This window comes from Colletotrichum graminicola, assembly GCF_000149035.1.
Source record: "Colletotrichum graminicola M1.001 genomic scaffold supercont1.179, whole genome shotgun sequence".
NCBI lineage: Eukaryota > Fungi > Ascomycota > Sordariomycetes > Glomerellales > Glomerellaceae > Colletotrichum > Colletotrichum graminicola.
This window is the reverse complement of record NW_007361183.1, coordinates 2,487-18,879: the sequence shown is the minus strand read 5'-3', so window position 1 is coordinate 18,879 and position 16,393 is coordinate 2,487. Positions and strand designations below refer to the sequence as shown.

The 16,393-nt window shown below is 46.6% G+C and overlaps 6 protein-coding genes across 6 annotated transcripts; 3 read left to right on the top strand and 3 right to left on the bottom strand.

Annotated features, from left to right (window-relative positions):
* Window positions 1-1,002: 1,002 nt before the first annotated feature.
* GLRG_11902 (complex 1 protein) lies at window positions 1,003-1,567 on the top strand (the record flags this gene model as incomplete). Its single annotated transcript, XM_008102583.1, has 5 exons — window positions 1,003-1,025; window positions 1,091-1,223; window positions 1,306-1,384; window positions 1,449-1,490; window positions 1,545-1,567. 5 exons carry the CDS (start codon window positions 1,003-1,005, stop codon window positions 1,565-1,567), a joined length of 300 nt encoding a protein of 99 aa, XP_008100774.1.
* Window positions 1,568-2,273: 706 nt separating this feature from the next.
* GLRG_11901 (histone H2A) lies at window positions 2,274-2,832 on the bottom strand (the record flags this gene model as incomplete). The annotated part of the gene is made up of 3 exons (XM_008102582.1): window positions 2,274-2,329; window positions 2,382-2,674; window positions 2,777-2,832. 3 exons carry the CDS (start codon window positions 2,830-2,832, stop codon window positions 2,274-2,276), a joined length of 405 nt encoding a protein of 134 aa, XP_008100773.1.
* Window positions 2,833-5,356: 2,524 nt separating this feature from the next.
* Window positions 5,357-5,984, top strand: GLRG_11900 (histone H2B; the record flags this gene model as incomplete). The annotated part of the gene is made up of 4 exons (XM_008102581.1): window positions 5,357-5,519; window positions 5,622-5,693; window positions 5,750-5,837; window positions 5,894-5,984. The coding sequence occupies 4 exons, from the start codon at window positions 5,357-5,359 to the stop codon at window positions 5,982-5,984; spliced, it is 414 nt and encodes a 137-aa protein (XP_008100772.1).
* Window positions 5,985-6,326: 342 nt separating this feature from the next.
* On the bottom strand, window positions 6,327-8,535 carry GLRG_11899 (G-patch domain-containing protein; the record flags this gene model as incomplete). Its single annotated transcript, XM_008102580.1, has 3 exons — window positions 6,327-6,792; window positions 6,851-8,342; window positions 8,415-8,535. 3 exons carry the CDS (start codon window positions 8,533-8,535, stop codon window positions 6,327-6,329), a joined length of 2,079 nt encoding a protein of 692 aa, XP_008100771.1.
* A 1,193-nt stretch (window positions 8,536-9,728) lies between these two features.
* Window positions 9,729-11,259, top strand: GLRG_11898 (peptidase family C54; the record flags this gene model as incomplete). Its single annotated transcript, XM_008102579.1, has 4 exons — window positions 9,729-10,308; window positions 10,376-10,544; window positions 10,595-10,822; window positions 10,872-11,259. The coding sequence occupies 4 exons, from the start codon at window positions 9,729-9,731 to the stop codon at window positions 11,257-11,259; spliced, it is 1,365 nt and encodes a 454-aa protein (XP_008100770.1).
* A 338-nt stretch (window positions 11,260-11,597) lies between these two features.
* On the bottom strand, window positions 11,598-13,352 carry GLRG_11897 (DnaJ domain-containing protein; the record flags this gene model as incomplete). The annotated part of the gene is made up of 3 exons (XM_008102578.1): window positions 11,598-11,720; window positions 11,780-13,184; window positions 13,243-13,352. 3 exons carry the CDS (start codon window positions 13,350-13,352, stop codon window positions 11,598-11,600), a joined length of 1,638 nt encoding a protein of 545 aa, XP_008100769.1.
* Window positions 13,353-16,393: the final 3,041 nt, after the last annotated feature.

Below are 16,393 nucleotides of genomic sequence, written 5' to 3'. Positions count from 1 at the left end.
TAAATAAAGCTATAGTATATAAATATTTATAACTACTAGCTATACTAAGAAGTAGTAGTAAAATAAATTACTATTAAATATAAGAAATCTACTAAATTAATAGCTAATAAATTAATAAAGGCACTTAGTGTATTATAATTTACTATATTTATAGCTTAATTAAATATAAGTAACTAATATATATACCTTAAAGTAAATTAATAGTAAAAATTAGCTAATAATAAAGTAAAGCTTTACTACTAAATAAAAGAGGAAAACGTATAAGATACTAAAGGATAATTAATAAATAAATAGGCTATATATAGATAATATTTAGTGTAGGCTTTATAGTAATTAATTACGCTATTAGCACTAAGGGGGTATATTAAATATAGTAGAATTATATATAAATTAGCTAGTAAATATATAGTTACTTTATAGTAAATTATTAGGGAATAAGCAGTAAATTAGCCCTACTTTTAGGGGTAACTTTACTAATAATACTACTAGGATTAGCTAGGGATTTCCTAACTAAGAAATAGGGGTTTTTCCCTATTTCTATAGTAATTTACTATAGTTATAGAACACGTAACGGAATTAATTAAGAAATAATTACAATCCCTACTATTTAACAAGAGATTACTAGGACTTATAGTATAAGAAGAACGCTATATTAATAGAAGTACTTTAAACTATTACTATGTTAGACTAAATACTATAAATATATTAGCTCTATCCTGCCCTTAGCAAGAATAAGGTCACCTAGCAATTAAAGGGATACAGCCGGCTGTAGCCTAAGGCACTAATCGGAATATCCCTTGTTCCGCATCTCATGTATCATTCCGTAGCCTGCTTACTCATCATCCTCAACACCAGAATAACTGGCCTTGGTCCTCCTTGATACCTCATTAATAGGCATTCGTATATCCAATGCACCCAAATCAACGCCAGTAACCCTGCCTCATTTCGCTACGGACGCTCACCAGGCCATCGAAGCGATCGCGGTGACATTACGATACCACTATGTCGACCCGTCAAGCGGCACTGTGAGCCTACACTGCCAATAGCGACTGATTTCGAATCAGTCTTGGAGCTAATAATTTCCTGTTAGGTCCTTGTACCGTCGGTCACTGAAGCTGGCACTTGACTGGGCCGTCCATCGTCACCTTTGGAGAGGCCAGGCGCTCTATATCCGGTCACTGTTCGAGGCCAACCGGAATGTGATAGATTCTCGACAGAAGAGGGTGAGGGCGGACTCGATATCATTTTCCAGCCCACTGCTGCAGATTTCATTAGGACCAACGTCGCTAACAGCGTAATAAACAGGAGCTCCTGACCCAGACAGAGACCTTGTTGGCAAAGTGGAAGCACCCGGAACCCTATGTGCACCCGACCGCACCTGGCGGTTTGTGGCCCCATCCAAGAGGTACTTGCCCAGTGGAATAATGACACTGACGATCGGATGATAGGATCTAAATATGAGCGCAATCTTCGTGCCCCTATTCTGGATGGTTAGTTCCTCTCTGCCCTTCAGACTGATGGCATCCGTGCTAACTTGTGGACAGCGCCCCCCCCATTGAAATTCTAAGCGATGATGTACGCGGTTAGAGCGACTGGAACGGTTCATTTGGCTGGGCAACATGCGTAGACAAGGGTTTACTGCGAGGGGTATCGGCCCAATGTATTGAGTCGGACTGCAAGCGCTGCACCGCATCACAGGCAGAATGGAATACAGTATAACGCAGACAACAGGTTCCAGTCTCTCTACATGCGATCCTGCCGGTCCTTCCGCTACACCTCTGGGGCGATACAGTCCGTACCTCCTCACGTGCAGGTCAAGTCTACATAACATGGCTGTTGCGCGCACCGAATAGATAGTAAAATAATACCCACGGCCAAACGTTGAATGTAATGCGATGTATACAATTAGCCATGACGATAAAGTATTCCAGTAACGCGAGGCCGATGCGTTCGGTGTTAAAATACACGATGGGCTGTAACACTGAAATCAATACGCACAGGAAAGGACACTTGCGTATGCACTCCGAAAAAGAATATTCATTGTGGCAGAAAAGACCAACGGTCAACTACCTTATTCTCGGGTGGATGTGACGGGGAGGAAAAAATAAATGATCTTCAAAGGTATTCTCATTCGTAACCACAGCTTCCTGCCGTGGTATTATTGTACAACCCAAACGTGAAAATCAACCGTGAACCCTGAACCGTGACCCCGATGTCATGACAACCCAAAGCAGCCGACCAGCACGAAAGAAACCCAAACCCCAGACACCCATTTACAACTCTTGGCTCTGGTTCTTGCCACTCTTTCCGGTCTTCTTGGGCAGCAGGTCTGGCAAATAAAGTTAGATTGATGTTCAGATTTAGCGGCGCAAGAAACTTACTCTGGTGAATGTTGGGCAGAACACCACCCTGGGCAATCGTAACGTGACCCAGAAGCTTGTTCAGCTCCTCATCGTTGCGGATAGCGAGCTGGAGATGACGGGGGATGATACGGGTCTTCTTGTTGTCGCGGGCAGCATTGCCAGCAAGCTCGAGAATCTCAGCGGCAAGGTACTCGAGAACGGCGGCGAGGTAGACGGGAGCACCGGCACCAACACGCTGAGCGTAGTTGCCCTTGCGGAGCAGACGGTGAACACGACCAACGGGGAAAGCGAGACCGGCCTTGGAGGAACGGCTAAAGATGTGTCAGTTGAAGACCATACGCCAGCGTCCCATCATGAACCGGGCGCCATTGCCATTTAGACGGTGACAGCATGGGTGCACAGCAAAAACTTACGATTGCGCGTTCTTAGAACCGCTGGCCTTGCCGCCGGACTTGCCGCCTCCAGTCATTGTGAATGTGGGTTTTGGGGTTGAAAAAGGGGGGAGGTTTGGGTATTGTTTGCGTGACGCGAAAGCGACTTGGCTGGATGCTGGCTGCTGATTGTAGATGGAAAAGTGAGATGGGGACGGATGAGAGTGAAGATGGTGGGGAGTCAAGAAGTTAAGTAGTTTTCGCGTTGGAGGAACTCAATCACGGATCACCAGCGCGCGACTGGACGCTAAGCCGAAACCAGAAATTCATTCATGTTGTGGTGCATCATTTTCTCTGGGGCCCACGGCAAGGGGTACGTACCCGTTTTCTAATCGATCTTGCGTGGAGCAAGGAGCCAAGACGGGCTAGCCACCACTACTGGTGCATGCCCATGCAAGCACGGGCACCACAACACAGGGAAATAAAAGCCCCGGGAGGCCCGCCGTTCGTGTCCACCCCCATAACATTCAACCACACGTCTCTCCTTATTGCCTCTTTTTTTTTACATTTGTACTTGTCTCTCCTTTCCCTGATTAATCCGACCGTGACTGGTCAATTAAAAAAAGCAGGCACTTCGATGGTTCTAATTCTCTTATGCTGCCCTATTTGCGTATCCCGCCGGGTTTTTATCTTTTATTCATTCGTCATTCTCCTACAATCCTTTAGGTGGCAACCTATTCTCAATCCATGCTTCCCATTGTTCCCGTTCCTTTATTTTAAGAAATTATAAAACACGACACAATCAGCCAATCCCCTATGGTCATTGAGGCTGATGCTTCACTCGTTCGTTGAAATCTTTCAACCTTGGGGGGAAACCCGCTCTGAAATCATTATTATTCTCTTGGATGTTGACATCAATCCTGCATCTTAGTAGTCGGTTTACGTTATTGGGACCCAAGCGTACCGGAATTTGCTACACAACATCAATATCCGCATCGTTCTGGACCATTGTAGTTCGTCCGGGATCAAGCATGACCTGAATTCGTAGTACGCTGGGAAGACCAGAATGAAGTTCAAGGAAGGTAAAGCATGTCTGGAATTGGTACCACATGTCGGAAAGCGTTGGTCAGCCCAACTAGGCTCCAAAATGTGCGGTGCGGTCTGGTTCAATGCATCTTCACCGGACCCGGGGCATTTGGGTCTCATATGGCCCATCATTATGCTCTCTCCAACGCCGGGTTCGGCGCACGCAGAAACAGAGCCTTATCCAGCGACCCTTGTATGACATTCGCGATATAAGTTAAGTAAAATCAGATTCAGCCTTGCGCGGCAGCAGCAATGGAGGGGCTGACATTCTAGCGAACCCACTGAATTGCCTTCTCCCTCATTGGCTGGGAGTGGAAGACGCGTCGCGTCCTAGACTTAATGGCCTGGGTATCCGTAGCTGGGTAGTGTGTCTAGTCCACTCTCCTGACTGGTCTTGGCCTCTGCTGCTAGGGGTCTATCACAGAGACCAAGCCACCCCGGAGTAGGATCCAGAGCTGCATGTCTGGACAGGAGACGGCGTGGACAGTGGTGTGGGCCCAGAGTGATCCAGTCCAGCAATAGCCGGCGTCGCGCTCACACGACTGAGCATGGCTCGTGGACACGTCAAGGGGACTAGGCGAGGAGAGGCCAGGCACGTCACACACATCCAACTGCCCATAGAGGCTCCGCGGATTGTCGGTCGGCCTATTGCCACAGTTGAGGTCGCTTATTGCGAGAAAGACACAACTGCTTGTTGTAAAAGTTTTGCACGCAGATACCCTCAACTCACCTCTGGGCTCAATATGGGCATCATGACACGAGCCATTAGGATTGTTCTATTGCCTGATATAATGACAGACAAAGTGGCAGACATGCATACATGTGACAGACCGAAGCCTGCCACTCTAAACCATGAAAGTGAAAGTGAACGAGGCAACGCGCTCTGCTACTCGCGTCGTCAGCGTGCGACAGTGGATACGTACTCTTCACGTTTCCCCCAGGAAATAAACTGATTGGGAAATGGAAATTGCTCCCCTGTTGCGTCTCAAGAGAGCGAATTGGGAGACAGAAAATCTAGGTTGGCTAGAGACGCGACGATGTCATTGGTTCTCAGCAGCCTACTTTCTCTCCCCCAGCCTGTCTGACACGCGAAATGGGAAATAAAAATTAAAATGGCTGCCAAACTTTGCCTGCACGTATTTCTTAGCGCGAACGCGTCTCTTTGTGCCCCAGTACATGGACAGCAGCCGCTATCGTGATGCCGGAAGGCCCCACTGTGAGAGTCACAGCCAACCAAAGCTGCTCTTTGCCAAACCCTCCCCCTGCTGCAAGACAAGCGCACCCCCCCGGACCATTGCCTCACTGACCACCCACCCCTCCCCAAATCACTCTGTCCTCGCATCAAATCAGTAACGCTGCTAGAGCCTGTCGCGTCCAGCTACAAAAACCCAACCCACCCCCCGATTTCTTCTTCCGACAACAACTCTCCCACCTCTCATCATCCTGCCTCACCCACGATCACAAACCGCGCATCTCATTTCCACGCAATACCCAACAACACCTCCCACTTTCCCACTTCCAACACAAACCGCAAAAATGCCCCCCAAGGCCGCCGACAAGAAGCCTGCCTCCAAGGCCCCTGCCACCGCCTCCAAGGCTCCCGAAAAGAAGGATGCTGGCAAGAAGACCGCCGCCTCTGGCGACAAGAAGAAGCGCACCAAGTCCCGCAAGGAAACCTACTCTTCTTACATCTACAAGGGTAAGTGACTCGTGCACTCAGCGTTTGTGACGCGACCTGGCAGGTTGAGGATGGCTCGCCAGGCACCTCGCGCACATGCAATATCCGCTGACACACCCACAGTCCTGAAGCAGGTCCACCCCGACACTGGTATTTCCAACCGTGCCATGTCCATTCTTAACTCCTTTGTCAACGGTAAGCAACATCGAGACGCACCGATAAACGTTTTCATCCTCTAACATGATCTGTAGACATTTTCGAGCGCGTCGCCTCTGAGGCCTCCAAGCTGGCCGCCTACAACAAGAAGTCCACCATCTCCTCCCGTGAGATTCAGACCTCGTATGTTCTGCCCACATTGCGCTTGTCGCGCTACATATAACTGACCCACCCAACAGTGTCCGTCTCATTCTGCCTGGTGAGCTGGCCAAGCACGCTGTCTCTGAAGGCACCAAGGCCGTCACCAAGTACTCCTCTTCCACGAAATAAGGGATGCTTGTGCTGCTTTTCTTTTCGGGCATTGGATTTTACTTGGCATTTGGGTGTCATGATGAGACCTGTCAAGGTTACCAATATCCTTGGAGTCTCTTAATGCGTTACGGATGGTTTGCTTTTTTGGGGGCAATGTCTTCACGGTCAAACGGGGTTCGCGGGCTGTACAATACACCTTGAGAATAGGGTTTTTCGGACGAATGAATTCGTACACATGGACATAATAGCTGGCCCCCTTCTGCGATCCACGATGTGCTGCTTTCTAACCCCGATGTCGTCCATTGCAGCAAATCTATAGATTTTCGCCCGACGCGATGAAACATAGATGCGCCGCCAGCGTTATCCCAGGCCGGCCTTGCTACGCTTGACAACATGGACGACCGGCTGCAGGATGCCCTTGTTGTCAAGCGCACCAAGGGCGGTGCCGCTGCTCCAACCCATTCTTTCAAGCATCGCGCGTCCTTTGTTTTCCTGGCCCAATTCCGGCGCAGATCCACCGACAACCTCGCCATCTCGATAGACGACACTCGCATGGCCGCCGCCGCCGCCGCCGCCGCCACGTCGTGCTGACTGCCGCTGAACAGCAGCCCGCACCGCCGTGTCGTTGCGAGAGAAATACTTTCGCCCAACCCTGGCAATTGCGACATCAAATGTCTCGTCGGCGAATTTGGCGGTTCTGAGAGTACGATGTAACATGGGCCGCCGTTGGTCAGCCGATCCAGTTGACTTGGATTTGATATTAAACTTGCTGGCGAGCTCATGTATAACTTTTCGAGCATGGTTGTCCATGGGCGGCAACGTCAAACTGCAAACAAGGATTAGATTTCTGGGTCGGAGTTACGCAGTCACTATGAAAAGCTCACCTTGGTTGAGTGCCTAAAAGAAATGCCCTCAATTCGTCGGCGATCTGATCCAGCGCCATACCGTGCGGATACTTGATGCGCATGTCTTCCGGATTGGCGTGTTTACCCAGCAGACCTTGGGTACGAAGAGCCTGTCGTTCCTTCTTTCTCTCCGCTTTTCTTAACCGGTCGTTCTTCCATGCCGCCTGCATCTTACCCTCGAGCTCTGAATCCGAAATGTCGAACACAGGAACCTTTCCTTTGGCTCCCTTGCCCTTGCGCTTCAGCGCTGGACGGCCCCAATCCATAAAATCGAAGTCATCAACCTCATTAGCGAACTGATCTGCTGCCGAGGCAAATACATCATCGTCTATATCCGCCTGGTCTGTTGTTTCGGATTGAGGGGATACGTCTTCTGCAAGAGATTGATCGAGGAAGCCCAGGTACGAGACGTCAGTTTCAAGAGCTGTTAAAAGAGCATCATCGAGTCGTGTTGTGTTGCCCTGAACCGAGTGTTTCTGAGCTTTTTGTGGCAGTTCTGCGTCGACTGCGCGGGCCTTGATCTCTGCTTCCGGCCCCGTTCCGCCCAGTTGTTTGTCTCCCAGCACAATAGTTGCCTCGTCAGGAGCGGAGAGGGTCTGGAACGACTCTTCAATATCCTCGGACTCGCTAAGGGAACCTCCGATGTCTCGGCAGGAATAGGCTTGCGCAGGTATCAAACCGTCGTCATCGCCATATTCACGCATATTGGCGATGTAGTCAGCAATCACGTCATCCTCTTCCTGGCGATTCTGGGCCCTTGAATCTTGTCGAGATTGCCGCGGCAGGTTGAGACGGGCTTTTCCCGGCTCTCCAATGCTACCCTCTTCCCTGGTCTTAACAGTCTCCTCCACCACTTTGAGCTCTGTTTCAATACCGCCCAGGTTGAAAGATCTCTGTTTCGTCCTTTGCTTCTGTTTCTTTTCAATTCCAGCTGCCTTATTACGGCCTCTAAAAAGAATTACCTCGTCGCTCGAATCGGACGGAATAGGTGACGGCGAACGTTCGACGTGTTGAACTGGGACATTCCTGAGTAGGTTCTTATCTCTGGTAATATCGACGAAGAATGGCAGCGCCGTGGACACCTCTGGTTGTACTTGGGGTTTCACGCCAATGTTAACTTCTTGCTTGACAATTTCGGTTGTGGCATCCATGAGCTTGACTTGACCAGGAGATCGAGCCAGGTCATCTGTCAAGTTTGTAGGCGTTCCATCGGGTATATGGGTTTCATTAGACGTAGAAGCGGGCTCGTCAGGCTGGCCAAGCACTGTGGCCTCCCGAATGGGAGTAGACCCTTGTGTCTCTTCGTGTTGACTAGCACTCTTCTCCTGCTGCAAGATGGCTTCTAGGTGCTTAAGCGGCTCTGAAGCCCCAATGTTAACAAAGGTAACGGGCCGATGTCGTAACCTTGAATCACTGGTCCACGGTGACGAGCGATGGGCCGTGCTACGTGCCTCATCTTGTAGAGTGAAACCTGCATAGAGATGGGTTAGCTTGGCTAATATCGACGTGAAAACTGGCTTGTAATCATTGCATGTTGACATACCAGCGGAACCGGTACCAAGTATAGAGTTTGGGGCAGGTCGGTCTAAACCACGACTTCGTGGGCGTGGGACATTGCGTGGTGGCGCTCGCGCACCACCGCCCCGTTTCCCACCACGCGGCATGCCCTATCCGCGCGATGAAAGTGCTGCTGCTGTGTTGTATCTCGAGATTTGGATTGAGTTTCGAGAAAAAATTGTACTTGTTATCGACTCGAGCAGAGGATTGAATCTCTGACTGAGTACGTGCCTGGTAAGAAAGGGCCGGTTAAGGTGTATCTAGGATGCAGGAGGGCAACCGAAAAAATACACTTTTGGCCTGGGGAGCATTTCCACTTGGCCACTGTCCACATCGATGCGGGGCTCTTCCCTGACATCTCTTATCGATAATCACAGTCAATGACAGGTTACGTGTGTACAGGTCGGTGGGCCAGAGTACCTTTGTTGCCGATCAAAGAGGGTCCTGGTCTTTGGTACCTCCATTCTAACAGGGAGACACGCTATTTGTCCCCACATTATGTTAGGAGCAATGCTTTTGGGTGTCTTACTTTACACATGTAAATAGGTAGGTAGGTAGCCCCGTCACGTTTCCTTTGGAAGCAAGGAACCGCAGTGACCGTACAATGACATGCCCATGGCGGCAGCACACAAGCCCCCCACCATGCCCAGGCGGTGCGTCACAAGGACAGTCCGTAGGCTTAGTAGGTAGGTAGGCAGGCTGTTAATTACTGGCAACCTGCATCTGAGTGAGTATAGGCTGCCATTCCCCATTTCCTCTTGATCTTCGTTGCCTACCCACCTACCTTTCAGTTTACCTCACCACTCTGCTATCCATACGCGTCAACCCTTCTCATCTGCATAGCCCATCCGCTCACAGTACCCACCACCTACCTAGGTAGGTAGTCACGATATCTCGACGTGCCGCTTCAGTCCATCCATCCTAGGTCTTGCTCATCAAGTACCTTGATCCGCTGCCGCCGTCGGCTGCGTCCTTCTCGCCTCGCAGCTGATCGGCTTTCATCCAACCTACCGCCTGCAAGTGTTTTCTACCACGCGCCCACTATTACTATCCGACCCAGCTCCGAGATCCTGTTCCTGTCCCACGATTTGCCTATTGTCTATTGCCTGGTCGCATCATCCGACCTCTGCTCTGCCATCTACTTCGAATAGCAGGAGAGCAAGATCACCAAGCTTCACCTGAAGCATTATCGGTCCCATCTTGCCTTCGCATACGCCTCTAGGAGTACTTGACTTAAGGAGACTGGGTACACTTTTTGCTAAATTTCACAACTTGACTTCGCAGCTGAAGGCCATCCGCTATGGCTGCGGTAGACCTTGGTCGATATCGTCGCATCGTCCAGATGTTCTGGGACCCTGAACCCACTAACGACCACCAGAACGACCTTCCCGTCTGGTGCTTGGGACGCTCCTACACGCTGAGCACCAAGATTTCGAAAGACGACCGAGGCGACCAAAGTCAGACCCCACCTCCAACCGATGCCACAGAAGCAACAAAGGAACGAAGCGTTACCCAAGGATCAACCTTGGCGCCAGCATCACATCATCTTAAAGAGCCTAATACTCCGCCAGAGTCTGTATCCAGTAGCTTCTCGTCTTCACTCGCATACGATGAGGACTATTCCGGCCAAGATGGTGGATGGCCAACTGCATTCCTAGACGATTTCGAATCCAAGTTCTGGATGACATATCGTTCAGAATTTCCAGCCATCGCAAAGTCCACAGACCCTCGAGCCTCATCGGCTCTATCTTTCTCAATGCGCATCAAGAGCCAGCTAGTGGACCAGAATGGTTTCTCGTCCGACAGCGGCTGGGGATGCATGATACGATCAGGCCAAAGCTTATTGGCAAATGCGATGGCAGTAATCAATCTAGGGCGTGGTATGTACTACTGGCATAGTGTGCGGTGGTGGCGGGCTCTTGAGGCGTCCTGCTGACAATTTGACAGACTGGCGAAGGGGCCAAAACCAGGAAGAAGAGCGCAAGCTTCTCTCATTATTTGCTGATGACCCAAGGGCGCCGTATTCCATCCATCAGTTTGTTCAACATGGTGCAGTTGCATGCGGGAAGTACCCTGGAGAGTGGTTCGGTCCTTCTGCAACCGCTCGATGTATACAGTGAGCTGATTTGGTCCTAAGTTGGGAATGTTCGCTAAAATATATCGCAGGGCTCTTGCCAACGCTCAGATGCACCAGCCTTTACGTGTGTATTCCACCGGGGACGGGCCAGACGTTTATGAAGACAAGTTTATGAAGATCGCCAAGCCTGACGGCTCAAGATTCCATCCGACCCTTATTCTGGTGGGCACTAGACTAGGAATCGACAAGATCACCCCGGTGTACTGGGAGGCTTTGATAGCTGCCCTTCAAATGCCACAGTCTGTCGGCATCGCAGGGTAGGTGTCTTCCTCGAGATGAGAGGCGTCATGCTAACGAGAACTGCAGAGGTCGCCCCTCGTCTTCCCATTACTTCATTGGCGCACAGGGATCTTACTTGTTCTATCTCGATCCGCACCACACTAGACCCGCGCTCCCTTTTCATATGAACCCTTCTCTGTACAGTGAAGCAGATGTCGATACGGTGCATACCCGACGTTTGCGCCGCCTTCATGTGAGAGAATTAGACCCCAGCATGCTCATAGGCTTTCTGATTCTGGACGAGGACGACTGGGACGAGTGGAGGCGGAATGTTAAGCACGTACAGGGCAAAGCAGTGATTCATGTTGCCGATCACGACCCCATTTCGAGAGGAGGCGAGGGCGAAAGAGAGAGTGCTATAGACGAAGTTGAGACACTAAGCGATGACGATGGTGATACCATCCTGAATGCTTGAGGCGGACCGCCGCGTGCGATCATACTACTTGCTGATGGATATTGGAAATGGAGCCGCTTGGGGCATTGGCAACTAACTGCATGGAGGTAGGTATATTGATTGTCAATTGCGAATCTCCGACCTCCGGGGTAGCTGTTTCGCAAAGTGTGACCAGTATCATAGGCCATGAACCTGCATCATCATAGGTGCACATGATGCTTATACCAAAGGCTAAGGCTGAGCAACGATGGGTTGAGTGCATTCACATTCCGGCTTTGGGTTACATCATTTGGGCTTCCTGATTTTGAATAGCCGTCACGGATGAGGTCGATGGCACTCTCTTACAAGTAGATGGTAATCTAGCGTTTCTTCTTACCGCCTTCTACAGGCTTCACTATAGGCGCTGCGTGATCGAGGTCCCGGATGTGTGTAAAGAGCTTCGTCTTAGAGGCAAATGATTCCTTACAAATACCACAGGTGTGCTGGTGGATCGATGTCAACAACAAAGCTGCGTGCTGGAGTCGTTGTAGCAAAGACTTACTTTAGAAGTCTGGTCTTCTTCGGCTGCCTGACGAGCCGCTCGCTTTTCACGCTTCGCCTTGGCTTTCCCAACCTTCTTGGGTGGAGTTCGTCCAGTGCTATCAGCTTTCTCCTCGTCATCACCGAGCGACAGGTCTTCCAAGCTGGCTAGGTGCTTTCCGGAGTCGGCTCTTGATGCGCTGCCCTGGCTTATCTCGGTATGGAGGGTGTCACTGGCGAAAAGTCTCTTCTCGACATCGGCACGCGAGGCATACTCGTCATCTTGCAAACTGTCGGATGAGTCGTAGGACAGTTCGGCAACTTGAGGCTGCAACGTTGACTCAACAGGGTTTCCCGCTGTCCCTTCCGTAGCATCAAGCTTTTGTTGCTCGTTGGGAACCCCCTGTGTATCCTCCATCAATGTGCCCTTGTCGAGCATGGTAGGCGTCTCATTAAGGCCCAGGTCCAGATCTTCATTCCTCATCTGACGCCTCAATTGCTGCACAGCCTTGAGATGCTTCTTACTTCTTTCATGTGCCTCAAACGACTTCTCACTTTTGAACGTTTTTTTGCACACTACACACTCAATTTCTTCCACCTCTGAGTCGTCTTCTTCGCTTTCAAAAAACTGATTGCCTGCGTCCGCTTCATCCCTTGCCTGGGCCCAATCAGGAACAAACGCTTCAGAGAGCTTTTCCTTATTTGCCGCACGGGATCGGGCCGCTTGAGCGGCAGAAGCAGTGCGCAGAGACTCTTGGCGCTCTGCAGCTGTTTGTGTGTTTGGGAGGTAGCGGGGATCGCGTTTGCGTACAAAGGTGACAAGGAACCGGACGGCATCATTGAACTCCCGAATGGCCTCTTCACGCGCCTTTTTGTTCTCCTTTTCCATGAGGCGTCGAACACGCCGGTCTGGGGCGTCCGAAAGCCGATATTTGTCCTTCCAGGCATAGGTTTTGCGGGTAGAGAAACTTGCCCAGGCGGCGTAGAAGGGCCTGGCAACGGCTTCATAGCTATCGGCAGAAAAGCCAAATGAAGGATAATCTTGAATGTCTCCTGATGCGTACTCGCCGGCGACAATCTCTTCGTCGGCAAGGTGATCGAAGGTTGCCTTGGCTATACCAAAGAAGCCGGAAGGCTCGTCAGTAAAGGGAACGGTAGAGTTGAAGCGGCGGATTAGGGAGAATATATCGTCAGTTGACGTGAGCTTGACGTTGTTGTACTCGGGGCTGCGGTCGTCCGAGTCATCGGGGTCGACACCGCGTAGGATGGCCTCGCGATGGGAGTCATACCAAGCTCTTTCTTGGGGATCTGAAAGGACTTCGTATGCAGCCTGGACCTCGGCGAAGCGACGGGTCGCATTCTGGATATCGCTAAGGTTCCGGTCGGGGTGGAGCTCCAGAGCGCGTTTTCTGTAAGATTTCTTGATCCTAAAGACGCGAATAGAAACGTCAGGAAATAGTGGTGGCTGCCAGGAAGAGCACTCACTCGTCATCGGTTGCATCGCGCTCAACGCCCAGAAGCTCGTAATAGCATGTTTTGGCGGGCTGGGAGATACCCTCGCTATTGTCCCGGCCAGAGGATTGCTGAGCGCCCATGACAGGCCGGGGACACTACGGAGCTGCAAGACAAATTTAAAGTGTTTGGTCTCGCAGGGCCAGCTGCGATGTTCGACAGAGGCTCGTCGACACTCGAAGGAGGGCTGTGGCGATTACGTGCGTAAGGGCAGGGTACCAGAAGGAAGGTGTGAAAAATGAAGCATCGGGCGAGGCCGATGACTCAGAAGGTTGGGCCTATTGGGGTTGATGGGTTTGCAGGTAGGCAGAACAATCACGAATCGCAAAACGAGAGGTAGAAGACGGTGGCCAAGCACCTATCACAGACTCGCCTTCCATTTTCGAATTAAGTTAACACTTTAATCCTCATTTCCTTACTTTATGTGTCAACGCCCCTCATATCAAACCCGTAACCCCTCATCACCACTTTTACTTGATAAGATAAGAGGACATAGTCCTATTGCATCTACAAGGAGTCTACAGACAAGCTGATAATGCCCCCCCCTTGACAACCCGAGAGTACCGTGCGCGCTGGCCCGTGCACGGTTGAGCTGACAGTGGAGTAGGTGATAAGGCTCTAACCAATAGATACGCGCACACACATCACAAGGGTCTATAGGTCCAAAAGAACAAGGTTGGCTCTTCTCGCTCCACATAGTCTAGCAGTAAGTAGTGCTCCTAATAATCCAAAGGCTATAGGTTCAATCCTAGCTTTTTCAGACTTTTTCTAACTTTTTCTTTAGGTAATTCTAAAACGGCTCCGCTAGGGAGGGTTAGAATAGTCTATCTTACCCTGCTTCCTCTGCTGCGCTCCGGGTCAGGATAGGCTAAGACTATTCCTTTTTTCCCTCTGTTTTTTCCCTCTGTTTTTTTCCCTCTGTTACCTCTATTACCCCTATTTTTTTGCCTCTATTTCTACTTTTTCCCTCTGTTTTTTCCTTTTATCTATACCCTTATCTATTAGCTATAACTATATCTATTGTTAGCTTAAGCCTGCACAGGCCAGTACGTATAGTACTCTTAGGTTGTTAAGGGGGGGGCATTATTAGCTTGTCTAATTACTTATCTATAAGGCAAGACCTGTTTACTACAGTCTGTTACGTTAGTAGCGTCTAAAACCTATTTTTTAGTCTGTGCACCTACGCTATATAAATACAACCCTATATAAATTTATATTTTCTAGCTAATAGGATCTAATATTAATATTACCTAATATTAAATAGTTATAATAACTTAAAGTTATATATACTAGTAATAATAATAATAATAAGGGGATTTAGACCTATATAAAGCTACTTATTAGCTATATATCTAATTATCTTTTTAATACTTACTTTATAGATAGGTTTATCTCTTATTATAATAATCTATAAAAGTATACCTTTTAAATAGGAGGCTAAGTTAATAAAGTTATAAAAGTAATATATATATAAAGAAAGTAAAGTCTATAATAACCTTATTACTATTACTTATTACTACTATTTCTTACTAAATAAATACTATATTAAATAAATATAATAGCACTAAGGTTAAATAAGGATAAGTAAAGAAAGATAATATAGATCCTTAAGTTATTTAAGAAAATAAATAAAAAGATTACTAAGTAGCTAGGCTATACTACTTATATAGTCTAGTAATAGCGTTATTATTATAAAATAACTAGCTAAGTAGTAATTTATTATACTAGTTAGTAAAGCTAAATAAAGTTAAAAGTATAGTAACTAAATAAGTTATTAAAGCTTCTTACTTACTATAATAACCTTAGCCTTAAAGAAATATAGTATTTCTTTTATAAGTAATTTAATATAAAGATTTATAAGTTAATAATTAGTTAGTAGCTTTATATAGCTAGGTAGATATTAAAGTCTATTTATATTATTACTACCTAAAGGGATAAAGTACTATAGTGTAACTAGATATATACTATTTATAAATACTACTTAAAGTAATTAGTATTTATTAATAAGTTAGGTGTTAATAAATATATAGGTATATAGAAGATAAGTTAGGCACTAAAAAGACTATTAGTATATTAAAAAGATAAGCTTGAATATAAGTAGTAATATTAAATTCTTTTTACTTTTACTATAAATAGTATCTTTAATATATTAATATACCTAGGTATAATAAATAGTAATAAGTTTATAGTATAGATTTAAGATAAGGTTTTACCTAAGTATAGTGCCTTTCTTATTATAAAGTTAGTTATTATTATAAATAATACTAGCTTTTACTACTAATAAGATATTTAAGAGGTATATAATTTAGTTAATATATAACTATTATATTTACTACTATACTTACCTAACTTTAACTTTATTAAGGAGGTATTTAGTAACCTTAAGAGGCTCTTTTATAAGCAGTATCTAAGATAAAATAAAGATAAAGAGGATTTATATAACTTTAATAAGCTACTTTATAATTATATAGTAAAGGTTAGTTATAGTATAAATTAAATAAAAAGCTATTTTATTACTTATTTATTAACTTTAATAGTATATAAAGGTTATTTAATAATATATTAATTAATAAAAATAGTAGTAATATTAAAAGTGCCTTTATAACTAGTAAAGAAAGTGTTATTATTAAAGTAGTAATAGAAGAAAATAACTATTAATAAATAGTAAAGAAATCTAACTATAGTAACTACTTATTTACTTTTACTACCTTACTTTTTATTAGCCTTATTATATTAATCTTTATTTTTATTACTTTTATATAAATCTATTAATAACTTATTATTAGCTATATATATTAGGTTATTAGCTTTACTACTATATAACTTATTAAGGCTAAAGTTATCTAGCTTATTATATATTATAAAGTTAGAAAAGCGTTAACTTATATAAATAATTAGTAAGGATAAATTACCTAGTTATATAAAGGAAAAAATAAAAAGACTATTTACTACCTAGAGGTTAGTATAGTTATACTAAGAAATACAACCGTACAAAAGAGTACGTAGGTCACCTGTTTTGTTACTATAATTAAATAGTTACACACTTATAAGGGCAATTAATATCTAACTTACCCCCTTAAGGGCTTACAAAGCTTATAGGCCTTAGACACGTTATGTTATATGA